Here is a 13,944-nt window from a genome sequence, read left to right on the forward strand (position 1 = left end):
ATCACATCTTTGGAAAAGAGAGTGTGAGAGAATTTCCATCAAAAGGTAGTGGGTTGAACACAGGCAGTTGCTGCTGCTGCGTGTCCGACTCTGTGCGACCCCAAAGACGACAGCCCATCAGGCTCCACCTTCCCTGGGATTCTCCAGGCAAGAACACTGGAGTGGGTTGCCATTTCCTTCTCCAATGTATGAAAGTGAAAAGTGAAAGTGAAGTCGCTCAGTCTTCGACTTAGCGACCCCGTGGACTGCAGCCTACCAGGCTCCTCTGTCCATGGTCCTCTTTTCCCAAACTTCATTAAAATGACAGTAAAGGGGTTTTGAAAGTGAGTGAAAGTCGCTCAGTCATGTCTGACTCTTCACAGCCCCATGGACTATTCTCCAGGCCAGAGCAAGCCTTTCTCTTTCCAGGAGATGTTCCCAACCCAGGGATCGAATCCAGGTCTCCCACATTGCAGGGGATTCTTTACCAGCTGAGCTATGAGGGAAGCTTTATTTTTGGGGCTTCAAAATCACTGCAGATGGTGGCTGCAGCCATGAAATTAAAAGACGCTTGCTCCTTGGAAGAAAAGTTATGACCAGCCTAGACAGCATATTAAAAAGCAGGGACATTGCTTTGCTGACAAAGGTCTGTCTAGTCAAAGCTATGGTTTTTCCAATGGATGAGAGAGTTGGACTATAAAGAAAGCTGAGTGCTGAAGAATTGATGCTTTTGAACTGTGGTGTTGGAGAAGACTCTTGAGAGTCCCTTGGACTGCAAGGAGATCAATCCAGTCCACCCTATAGGAAATCAGTCCTGAGTATTCATTGGAAGGACTGATACTGAAGCTGAAACTCCAATCCTTTGGACACCTGACACGAAGAACTGACTCATTGGAAAAGACCCTGATGCTGGGAAAGATTGAAGGTGGGAGAAGAAGGGGACAACAGAGGATAAGATGGTTGGATGGCATCACCGACTCAATGGACATGAGGTTGAGCAAGCTCCACGAGTTGGTGATGGACAGGGAGGCCTGGCGTGCTGCAGTCCATGAATTCGCAAAGAGTCAGATGGGGCTGAGCGACTGAACTGAACTGAACTGAACTGAAAGGGGTTTTTCTCAGGCTTCCCACATGGCGCTGGTGGTAAAGAATCTGCCTGCCAATGCAGGAGATATAAGAGACGTGGGTTTGATCCCTGGGTCTCTAAGATCCCCTGGAGGAGGGCATGGCAACCCACTTCGGTATTCTTGCCTGGAGAATCCCATGGACAGAGGAGCCTGGTGGGCTATAGTTTACAGGTCTGGAAAGAGTTGAACACGACTGAACACACATGCACAAGGAGGTTTTTCAAAAGCACATGAAACTGTCCAAATAAGTGGGAGAGGAGAGAAAAACACAACCTGGGAAACCAGCAAACGGGATGAGTGATGACAGTCCCAGGAGACTAAGCTGGTGGTGGAGAAGCAGAGTCCCCTGCCTCCAGCCCAAACCTCAGTAACGGGCAACCTGGGGCCTCAGGAAGAGGGTGGAGGACAATGAAACATGAGGACTGGTTGAATGTCTGTCTGAGAAGCTGCTAGACACATTCCAGATACCATCTATACTCCCTGTAGCCAAGTGACTGCCCTCCCCACAGCCCACCAAAGGGGGCAGATCAATTCTCTGGAGAGGGAGAAATAGAAGGTATCTGTCTCGGGGACAACAGGAACAGCAAGAAGACAATGTGCAAGTTTCATCCCATAGTTTGAAACCCTCAGCCTCTTCTCAACTAGATCTTTAAAATGACGGTTGTTGTTTAATTGCTAAGTCGTGTCTGACCCTTTTGCAATGCTATGAACTGTAGCCTGCCAGACTCCTCTGTCCATGGGATTTTCCAGGCAAGAATACTGGAGTGAGTTATCATTTCCTCCTCCAGGGGATCTTCCTGACCCAGGGATCAAACCCATGTCTCCTGCATCTCCTGCAATGGCAGGTAGGTTTTTACTGCTGAGCCACCAGGAAAGCCCCAAAATGATAGTAGACAGATCTTTACCCTTCAAGCAGAAGACTGTACAAGACTTCTCTGAAGAATTTCACTAGCCCAAGAAAAAAGGCTGAAAGATACACTAGGAGTCACCCAACGGAGCAGCCCAGCCTCACCAGCAAGCTCCTCCTGCAAACACAAAGCTGCCATCAGTTTTTTGGTGCCCATGTGTTAGAGCATCCCAGATGAATGGACAGTCAATGAATCAGCAGGCATTGGAAGAAAGTCACTAACAAGACAAACATAAATTAAAACAAATAAGTAAGAAATATGCCTATTGGAGATAACAGGGGCCTACATGTGGAGAAGTACCTTCTAAGAAAAGGAACGTGTATGGAAAAAGAATGTGATAAGAAAGAAACATTCAGGAAACAGAACAAGTTCTTGGAAACTTTTTTTTGGAATGATAGTAGTAATTGAAAACTCAATGGAGGATTTATAAGATAAAGCTGAGGTAACTGCTTAGAAAATAAAAAAGACAAGAGAAAGAGATGAAAATTATATTAAAAAAAATCTGAGAATTCCGGTATAGAAATAAGAAAACATCTAGAAAAAGCAGAACAGAGAATACAAAGAAAAAGAAATCATTAAGGACATAATTCAAAAAAATTTCCCAGAATGTAAGGACAGGAATTAAGGACTATGAGGATCCACTCAAGTCTCCAGCACAATGAGTAAAAACAGACCCACACCAAATCCAATCATAAACAGGGAGATAAAGATTAAAAAAAACAACAACAACAAAAAAAAAAACACTTTCAGAGAAGCAGGAAGGAAGAAATTTAAAAAAAAAAAAAAAGGTCACATACAAAGGATCAAGAATAAGAATGACTTTTATCTTCCCAAAAATGAAACTGAATCTCAAAGTTAATGAAGCAATGCCTTAAAAATTTGGAAAGAGAATTATTTCTTGCTTAAAAATGTAAACCCAGTTAAACTATCTCTTGGGATTCCCTTTTGGCTCAGATGGCAAAGAATCTGTCTGTGATACAAGGGACCTGGATTCGATCCCTGGGTTGGGAAGATCTCCTAGAGAAGGAAATGGCAACCCCCTCCAGTGTTCTTGCCCACAGTATTGTCTATGGACAGAGGAGCTTGAGGTTGCAAAGAGTTGGACATGACTGAGTAACTAACACTTTCACTTCACTTTCACAGTGAGTGAGTGAAGTCGCTCAGTTGTGTCTGACTCTTTGCGACCCCATGGACTGTAGCCTAAACAGGTTCTTCTGTCCATGAATACTGGACAAGAATACTGGAGTGGGTTGCCATTTCCTTCTCCAGGAGATCTTCCCGATCCAGGGATTGAACCCAGGTCTCCCGCATTGTAGGCAGATGCTTTACCATCTGAACCACCAGGGAAGATCCAAGGGCAGGGCTTAGGGAGGGAGAGCCCTGAGGTGAGGTGGAGCTGAGGGTGTATCCGCTACTGGTCACCAGAGGGTATCTATTGACATTGACAAGTTGCTCAGTCTTGCCGACTCTTTTCAACCCTATGGACTGTAACCTACCAGGCTCCTCTGTCCATGGGATTTTCCAGGCAAGAGTATTGGAGAGGGTTGCCATTTCCTTCTCTAGGAAGGTGTCCAGGGCAGGTCAAAAGACTCCAGTAGCAATCACTTCCAAAAAGAAGCTATAAATAGGATCTTGAACACATATCTTATATTGTAAGACACATTATAAGATTAGCACATTTAGAAGGAGAATTTGTGGTAGAATTAGTGATTAAGTACACAGATACCCAAGTTGGGGGAAAAAAAGGCAATTACTAACTCCAGGGGAAAGAATAATTTGTACAGGAAAAGGCATCACAAGACTGTGCAGAGCTCAGCTGTGAATGGCATCTTCACAGTCATGATAATGTCAACTCTGAATATAGCTTTCATCAAAGTCAATATAAAACTACATTGGGAGCTTATGTGATGGGGCATGGTTGCGTGTGTGTTGGGAGGAGGCCGGAGGACAAAGCAAGGGGGTGATTGAGTGAAATGCTCATGTTCCATGATGAAAAGTCAATAAGTAATGCCTAAAACTGAGGGAGAAATTTAAAATATGAGTAATATGTTCAAGTCTCTTAGAGATTACAGTGTTAAACATCCAAAATTCAGTTAAGAGTTGCTAATGGTTATCCCTGGAGAAGGGGAAATTAGAGAAGCAACCAAGGAGTGATGTTTTTCTTAACAAGCCTCAAGGAATTGTCTAAATCATCTTCATCTACACCTTCAATAAAGACGAAAGCTAAAAGTGTGAAAAAGGAGTAAGGAATCCCTTTAGGTGTATAATACTCTGGCAGCATGCAGAACAGTGCATACGAAATGTTACTATTTGTGGGGAAAACTTGGGAAGAGAGAAATGGATGCGTATCTTCAGACAAGTGCAGAAAATATCTCTAGGAGAGTATCTAAGAATATCTAATAAACTAGAATAATAACCCCACGGTTATCTCTGGGGAGGCAGACTAGGAGTCTTGAGCACAAGGGTTGAAAGGGAGAATGGTCAGCTTTTGAATTTGAATCCATCATCTCTCCAAAAACAAACAAAAAAAACATTGGGAAATGTAAAAAGTAAATACGATATCATTTACACATACACATATATATGACATATTTTAAATGCTGACTTCTCTCAATGTCTCCTCCCCACTGGGGCCTGGCTTCCTCTGGGGAGGGGCTTGTGAATGAATTATGTCTTAGAAATCCCCTCCCTTATTCCCAACTCCCCTGTTACTATTCTCAGCCAGAATGCTCCGCCCTCCCCTTTCCCCTCTTAGTGAGTCATCAAGGCTTAGGTAACTCCCCACCCCTCTTGGACAACCCACCCCATCCATCCTGGCCCTGGTCAGCGCTTTTCTTTTTTTAAAAAGAGTTTTTAATTAAAAAAAAAAATTTTTTTTTTGGCCGGGCTGAGCAGCATACAGGATCTCAGTTCCCTGGCTGGGGAATCGAACCTGTACTCCCTGCAGTAGAAGCATGTTGTCTTCATCACTGGACCACCAGGGAGGCCCCTGGTTCTTTTCTTTCAACAACTCTGAGAGTTAACTGAGCAGTTACTCCATACCAGGCACCAGCAAATATGCCAGAGATTCCATGATGAGCAGGGAGACAAGCATGGTGTTTGTGGGTTTCATGGAGTTTAGGGGGCCTCGGGAACTTAAGAGTCCACGCGACTCAAGATTCCACGTGACTCTTTTAAACATTTTAAATATTTTGTGTTCAGTGAATGCGTTCTCCACTCCTTCCCAATCCTATCTCTTCACACGCCATCCTGTTTCACAAAGGACTTGAAGAGGAGGACATAGCTACTGACTTAATGCCTCCAACAAAATAGAAAGTTCAGTGTGATCCCAGCCAAGTGACTGGATAGCCTGGGACGGCAACATTCACCAACAGAGTCACAAACCGGGCCCATGCATTCCTTCACAAAAACCAAATTCCCACTTTATAAAGAAAAAAGAAAGATTTTTCCTAAGCTTTTATTTTTTCTTCCTTGATTTTTTTTTTCTGGAGATGTTTTTCACTGGAGTCTGTCATCACTCATTTGCCAGAAAGCACCAGGTAAAGCCAAAACAAATGTATACATAGCAGCTATTGATTAACCTTTAATCTAAAAGGAGCTTATCTCTCATGGATCTGTGTGCTTATGGATGGCATTTTTCTCTTCAGGTTTAAAATTTCTAGGTAACTTTATATTTCACTATATAATTGTGTGTTAAAATACAGAGCCTAAGAGGAACAAAATGTATTTGCCCTGGGAGTCCCTGTATGGAGTATAACATTGCCCCATGTACGGGAAGTGGTCTAGGGAGGCAAAAGTTATCACAACACAAAAATATTCTTCAAAGAGTCAAGTATTTGGGAAACCAGATCCCACTAAAGCATCTTTCTCTAGACTGCATCACTGCTGTCCTCTAATTCAAAGGCTTCACCTTGCCAGCTATTGGGTGTCAACATCCATCGTCTCAATACAAACACAAAACAAAACGGCAGCTCTGCAAAACTGCCTGTTTCCTGGAAGGCGCAGTGTCACATGTTGGTGACGTTCGAAAGGCACCAAAAATGTCAGATCACTTCACAACCAAACATTAGGGAGTCATCAGGAAAGATAACCCAACAAGGACTTTGAGAGACTGTGCTAAATACCAAAGAAGTCAAAGCCCCTGGCAACAGTGGTGATTTCTCCAATAAGTCTGTACAAAATTATCTTCTTATCCCATGCTGCAGAAATCAAGCATGGCATGAAGAATGGTGTCTTATGCTCTTTCATGGTTCTGTTCAAAAAAAGTTAATGAAAAAACACCCAACTCTGTATTAATTTTATACTCTTTCTAAGAATTAGCACATCTAGTTGCAATAACCACAAAATTCCTATTGCATGTAAAATAAATAAGCCTGTGTTCATAATTTCCAATGTCATTTTTTAAGCCCATCAAAGTCTCTTCCCCTTAATCTACATGCCCATTTTAAGTAAATCTTTTATGGAACCAATTATTTTCAGATAGTCATAACCTCCTTCATTTCATGCCATCCAGCTCAGTTAGTATATGAAAAGTTATATAGACAAACGTTAATGGTGATGGTCCCTGGTGATAGAATTATGGGTGCTAGTACATTCTCTTTTTGCTTAATATATGTTTCAATTTTTCTAGAATAGAATATATAAGATAGAAGTTTTTTGTTGCACTTAGTCACTCAATCATGCCCAACTCTTTGCAACCCTTTAGATTGCAGTTCGCCAGGCAATTCTGTCCATAGGATTTTTTTTTTCAGGCAAGAATACTGGAGTGGGTTGCCACTTTCTTCTCCAGGGGATCTTTCCAACCCAGAGATAGAAATCACATCTCCTGTGTCTCCTGCATTGCAGGCAGATTCTTTCCTGTGGAGCTATCAGGGAAACCCTAAGTTTCTTAAAGTTACACATATAAATTTTAAGAGCACTATGGCAATGTTCACCTGTCATTCCCTCTTCCCCTTTTCATTCTGGTATTCAGACTAAATGTGCTTAGTAAGAGCCCCCTTAGCTTCCCTGTTGGCTCAGTGGTAAAGAATCTGCCTGCCAATGCAGGAGATGTCAGTTCGATCTCTGGGTCAGGAAGATCCCCTGGAGAAGGAAATGGCAACCCCCTCCAGTGTTCTTGCCTGGGAATCCCATGGACAGAGGAGCCTGGCAAGGTACAGTCCATGGGGTTGCAAAAGGGTCAGACACGACTTAGCAGCTAAACAACAACAAAAGAGCTCCCTCAGCTCCAGAAAAGAACTAGGAATAGTCCAATCCAATCATAAATGTTCCAGTTCTCTTTGCCAATGATTGGTTTAGAGGTGTGTATGTGATCAAGACATAACAGACGTAGGGATGCCTGCTGATGAGTTTCTGGAAAAGTTTTTCTTCTCTCATAAAAGCGAGATGTGGGGAAAAAACCTAACCCTTCACTTCCTTCATGCTTTTGGATATTATAACATGAGGATGTGATGTCTGGAGCTATGGTTGCCATCTTGTGATGATGAGGAAGCAGCCAAGAAAATCCCAAGAAAGTCTGTTGTTGAGCTGTTAAATTGACTGAGCCTGAAATCATCAACATCCAGACTACTTGTTATATGAGGTAATAAATTCCTGTTGTTTAAGCCATTTTTATTGATTGCTATGCTTCTTGTAACCAAAAGCACCCCAAGTTATATGAACACTGTAACTCTGTGATGTTCAGCTTTCCAAAGAGGTGTGTGAACCACCATCGTATACTCTTCCATCAAGAGACACTACAAAGGATTTTTTTTTTTTTTTTCACAAAAGCACATACCTAACTCCAAGAGTCATCACTTTATAACCTAGGATTATATCTCCCGCAATCTTCTTTGCAAGGCTCCATATTCTGGTCTTTGGACATGATGGTAGTACCCATCTGGAGTGGTCCAGTTTGAATCATACCTGTGTGGCGTGGCTAACCCTGTCAGTAATTTGGGGAACTTCTACCTGAGCCCCTTTACCTTGAGGTGGGGAGTAATATGTCCTAGGTACACCTGGCCTCAGGAGCTTGCAGAACTGGGCTCCTTTCAATTCTCAACAGAACATTCTTGGAGGAAGCTATTCCAGGGTCAAGCGCAGGAGCCAGGCAGTAAACTCAAACACGTGGACCAGGCCAGGGAACTGAAGAACTCGTATGTCCTTTTGAGGGGTTGACAGGTGGGATCACATGTTGCCAGATGTTCCAATACTTTCAAAATAACCTAGAAATTGGGCTTTTTGTGTACAAACTCCACATTTTTAAAAGTTGGCAGCTAATTAAAGTATCCTTAAAACTCCATGTGGACCAAAAACCAAACTTATCTGAGGGCTGGATCCAGCCTACCAGCTGCCGGCTCACCACCTCTAGGCTCTTCACACCTAAAAATCACATAACAACTGTGCACAGCTTTAAAACTGCCAAAGCTCTTTCCTGTTGCCCTTTTGCAAGTGTAAGGACAGAAGGACTCCTGTATCTGAAGGCCAGATCCATTTATAGGAGGAGGTATTCCATTTATGGGAGGAGGCATGAGAGAACTTTCTAGAACTATTTCCCATCTTGGTCTGGGTGGTGATTACAACTGTAGGCATGTAAAAATTAATTTTGGACTGGACACTGAATTTGTGTACTTTTTGCATTCTCCTGTATGTATGTTCTACCGCAGTAGAAGTTATTAATGATAGTAATAATAATACTACATAAATGTGGAGGTAATACGCAAAGGTCTTCAGCGTAGGAAAGCCTGTTTTACCATCTGTACAACACGCTGCAAGATGGATTCTCTCACTCCCTTTTCACAGATGAGGAAACTGAGGCTGTAGAGGAAAAGACATTTGCACAGGATCCCACAGGATGTGACAGCTGGCTGCAAATTCAGATCTGGTTGGCTCAGCGCCAGGGCCATTCCCCACCCGCTTCCCTTCCAAGGTGACAGCAGCCTGCCATCTTCCAGATGGCTGGTCCACCCAGGCCTTGGGCAACCAGCGGTCAGCGAGCCCATCCCTGTATTTGCCCAAGCTATCTCCCCTCCCTCCTCTCCCGGGCTGCACACACATCTGTTCTGCTTGTTTTTTACCTTTTTCAGTCACAGCCCTTCTGTTACCCAGCTCCGCCTGCCAAACCCCACATTCTTGGCGAGAACTGCAGGCAGGCAGGACAGGAGGGGCCTGGTGAGTGACTATAAGCAGCCCAGGTGGGCTCCCTGGAGGAGGAGGAGCTCTGTGCCTCTGCAGGCGGCTTACCTTGCAGCATGCTCCGGTAGGCCGTGTCGGCGATGGCGTAGATGTGGGGTGGCATCTCGTGCCGCTTCTTGCCCTTGTACATCTCAATGATCTTCTCTGAGTAGATGGGCAGCTGCTTGTAGGGGTTCACCACCACGCAGAAGAGGCCCGAGTACGTCTACGAAAGAGAGAACCGAGCTTACTTCAGGAACCCGGCAGGGACAGAGCTCTGACATCCAGTCTGTGACCACCCACCACAGCTTGCATGGTCTGAGCGCCACTGTGTGCATTTTCTCACTTCATTCTCATAGGAGCAGCTTTGAATATATGCACTCAGAGTCCCATTTTAGAGATGGGGAAACTGAGGCTTGGGGCTTCACAGATGGCGCCAGTGGTAAAGAATCCAATACAGGAGACACAGAAGACACCAGTTCAATCCCAGGTCAGAAAGATTCCCTGGAGGAGGAAACGGCAACCCACTCCAGTATTCTTGCCTGGAGAATCCCATGGGCAGAGGAGTCTGGTGGGCTACAGTCCATGTGGTCACAAAGAGACATGACTGAGCAGCTGAGCACACGCACAAACTAAGGCTCAGTGTCCCGGTGGGAATCTCTGGCATCACTGACTCCACGTACAGGGGAGAGGAGCAAAGGGTGAGCTTGGATTTCTAGGACACTGTTTATAACTGTGGTTTTAAATAGTGCTGGGTTCAGACCCTTAGGCCACTCCCAACCACTGTCACTTCATCTCCCTGAGCCTCACAGGCTTAAATAACACCTACACTTTCTTGAGCACCTACTATGCACCAGCCACTAAGCTAAGTACTTCACAGGTATCTTCTTTAATCCTCTCATTCAGCCTCCTACAGGGATACTATAATTTCCCCATGGCCCATTTGACAGATGAGGAAACTGAGGCTCAGTGAAGTTCTCACCAAGTCACGCAGCTGCTGGGAAATTGAGAACTGAAATCAGGACTTCACCCAGAGCTCATACTCTCCTCGACCATGAAAAAGGACAGAGTCCCTCATCTGTAAAGTGGGGATAAACACAACTGTCTTTAAATAGGAATGGTACTTAACACATTACAACACATTACATTCATGGATGAACCCTGAAAACATTACACTGAATGAAAGAAGTCAGACACAGAAGGTCATGTATCACACGGTTCCGCTTATCTGAAATGTCCATAACAGGCAAATCCATAGAGACAGAAAATAGGTCTCTGGTTTCCAGGGAGTGGAGAGACGGGGGAATGGGAGTGACTGCTAGTTGGAATGGGTTTCTTTGGGGGTCTATAAGAATGTTCTGGAACTAGATAGCAGTTGGGAGTAAGACTACTCTGCGAATGTATTAATGCCACTTGTTTCCTTCAAACTGATTAATATCGCGAATTGGTTATACTGGATTTTATCACAATTAAAAAAGATTGGCAGTTCCTGGGGGTCCAGTGGCTGGGGCCTTCCACTGCTGGGGGCCTGGATTTAATCCCTGGTCCAGGAATTAAAATCCAGCAAACCGCACAGCAAGGCCAAAAAAATTAATTAGTTAAAAAAAAAAAATCATCCTGCCCTACCAAGTGCAGAGGAACGTCTGAAAATGATCAGAACAAGGAAGGGGCATGAAGATGCTCGCACGCCCCGCCGTTATGTGGGCGGGGGAGGCGTGCTCCTGGTATACTGCTGTTCTTTACTGTACTCTGGCCTTTCCCACGCGCTGAGCTCAGAGCCCAGGAGACAGGCGCCAACCTGTCCCAGAGGAACTGCTTTCCCAAACGATAACATCAGTGCTGCCCAAGGCTCTGGTGGGCGAGACGAAGCATGTCTTCCCTCCAACTCCCCCAAGAAGTGACTGAAGGAGGAGGAGCAGAAAGTCCATTCCTGGGTCACACTCACAGCCCGGCAAACACTGGGGAGGTTCAGCGCCTCGATCAAAGCCACCCAGCACTGAGCCCCACTCGGCCCATCTGAGGCGTGGGCACTGTCCATCAGTGTGGGCCTATTCCTGTCCTACAGAAACAACTGGTCATCCGTTCATTCAGTCGCTCATTCATTCATGCATTCCACGTGTGAGGCTCTGGGGTTATAGTGCAAGACAAAACACACAGGGACCTGCCCACAAAGGGCTTTCAGTCACGGCAGCAGCTGGTTGGTGAGTGAGGGACTCCCTCCAGAGCCCCATCTGCTAAGGCGCGATGATGATGAGAGTTGATCTGGGGTGAGGGGAAAATGCTCTTTCTGAAAAGGAACAGGACTGGGGGTGGGGGAGGTGAGAGGGAGGCAGTAATCTTCTAGGTTCCCACAAGTCCTATCTAAACATCCATCAGCCACTTATCAAGCACCGACTGTATACCAGGCCTGTGTTAGATGCTGGAAACAAATAAATCGATGATCATTCCTGCTCTCAAAAAGCCCCCTTCAAAAAGGAGACGAGGACGTTCAAAACAACATCATAAGAACAATCCCTGTGGATTATGGGAGCAAGGGAGAGAGGGCCCCAGCCCACGAGGAGGGGGCAGTGCTCAGAGAAACTTCAGCAGGGGGTACTCCCTGCACTGAGACTTAAGAGATAAGGTGCTAACAAGTTCAGGGACACAGTAGGTGCTCACTAAATGCCTGCTAAATGAATGCCTGAGGGGTCAGGTAATTATAAAGCTTCCCTGGAGCAGGGGCAGCGCTGCCTTCATCTCTGTGACCCAGGGCCTGGCACTGGGCTGCACACAGCAGGTGCTCAGTAGACATTCGTTGAACACGTGGTAAAGCTGTTCCAGCTGTGTGTTTCCTGTTCCTCTGCGTCCTGGTCCGCAGCTCAGGGCCTCCATGGAGTAAGAGCCCAAGAATGGTTGGTCGTTTGAACGAAGGTCAACCATGCCCTTCCTCCTCTTTAGGCCTGAACTCCACCTCCAGCTCTTCCCAGGCTGTGCCCACTGCCACTGTCCTTTTTAGAATGCGTCATTTACAACCCAAATCACTCCCTCCAGGGAATTAGGGCCAGTAAAGCGTAGTGGTTAAGAGTACAGAATTGACTACTGAGGACTTATTTGTAACTCTCATTCTGCTACTTCTTGGCTGTGTGACCCTGTGTAAGTTTCTTTTTCTCTCTGAGCCTCGATTATCCTCATCTGCAAAATGGGCAGGTGTAATTGTCACTCTTTCATCGGTTCGCTGTGAGATAGCTCTCGGGGAGCATTTAGCACAGTGCCTGGTGTGTAACAAGGACTTGATAACTATTAGTGACCATCCAGTGCTCCCTTTGTTTCATGATGATCAAAACTTTGCCACCTTGGAAACTTCACAAGTAATGTTCCCTCTCCTTGGAACACATCCCCCTGAGCTTCTCAGAGCCATTTGCATTTGCTCTTTCAGGGCTCAGTCTAAATGTCACCACTTAGACTGTGAGCTGCACACTATCATATCTCCAGCCCTCAGCACAGGGCCAGGCACTTGGCAGATACCCAATAAATATTTGCTGAATAAAAAAATGAAAGAAGGAGCGGGGAAGAGAGGGAGGGTGGGAGAAGAAGAGAGGGATGGAGGAAGGAAGGAAGAGAGGCAGGGGTGGCTTTCCCAATTCCATCATCAGCTTCTGAAGGAGAAATATCACCTTCCCTCTGTTTGCCTAGGGCACAGCCTGGTGCAATGTACACAGCAAGCACTTAATCCATGCTTCCAAGAAGATCTGAATCTCTGTCCAGTTCAGCACATCTTTCCAGGGCACCATGTCCCAACAGGAAGGACTGGGTAGATGGCAGCACACCCCACACAGAGGCTCGGCTTCAGAATCTAGGGGTTCAGCCTCCACTGTTCCAGCCTGGTTGCTCTCACCTGACGCAGCCCTCCTGTGCTTGGGTGTGTTTCTGCCGCCCCATCCCCACGAGCCCCTTCTGAGCTGGTCAAGTTCAGAGGTTTTCAATTTTCCCTGCCTCCCATGTCCCAGCGGCCTCTCAGGGCCCTGTGCCACCAGCAGGTCCCAGCTGCAGGCCTAGGGTTTCCCTCTTGTGACCGTATTAGGAAGCGACTTCACTTTTTCCCTAACGCTTTATATGGTCAGCCGTGGAGCCCTGAGCTCCCAAGGCCTCCGGCAGAAATGAGGAACAGTGGGGGAAGGTGGAAGAGAAGCAGGCTTTAAGTCACAGAGGCCCGGGCGGAACCTCGGACTTGCCCTCCCAACTTGTGTGACCTGAACCTCGTCCTTCCCATCTATAAAACGGTGGACAGGTTGCAGTGCAGTCATGGCTTTCTGAACATCCTAGAGACAGACCTGGCTCACCAAGAATGTGATCTGCTACAGCTTTGATGTTAATGGCAAAAAAAAAAAAAAAAATAGAAACAACCTAAATATCCACCAATGGGAGACCAGTTCAATAATTATGGCACACTGCCCTTAAGCAGCAGCTGCAGCCCTTAAAAAGAATACACACATATACAAATTTACATATAGGGGATTCCCCGGTGGTCCAGTGGTTAGGACTCCATGCTTCTACTGTAGAGAGCTCAGGTTTGATCCCTGGATGGGGAACTAAGATCTGGCAAGCTGGGCAGTGCAGCCAATACATACACACACACACATTTTGGGCTCCCCAGGTGGTTCAGTGGTAAAGAATCTGCCTGCCAATGCAGGAGACATAAGAGATATGGGTTCGATCCTCCTGGCTTGGGAAGACTCCCAGGAGGAGGAAATGGCAACCCACTCCAGTATTCTTGCCATGGACAGAGGAGCCTGGCAGGC

General features: G+C 45.8%; 1 protein-coding gene across 2 annotated transcripts in view; it reads right to left on the minus strand.

The window, feature by feature from the left end:
* MYH11 (myosin, heavy chain 11, smooth muscle) overlaps positions 1–13,944 on the minus strand; it is a 130,093-nt gene that overhangs the window by 92,845 nt on the left and 23,304 nt on the right. For both annotated transcript variants that reach the window (XM_010839893.1, XM_010839894.1), the window contains exon 3: positions 9,236–9,392. In XM_010839893.1, coding sequence (XP_010838195.1) covers positions 9,236–9,392 — 157 coding nt within the window. The remainder of the gene's footprint in view (positions 1–9,235; positions 9,393–13,944) is intronic.

This window comes from Bison bison, unplaced genomic scaffold (genome assembly GCF_000754665.1).
Source record: "Bison bison bison isolate TAMUID 2011002044 unplaced genomic scaffold, Bison_UMD1.0 scf7180017864135, whole genome shotgun sequence".
Classification (NCBI taxonomy): domain Eukaryota; kingdom Metazoa; phylum Chordata; class Mammalia; order Artiodactyla; family Bovidae; genus Bison; species Bison bison.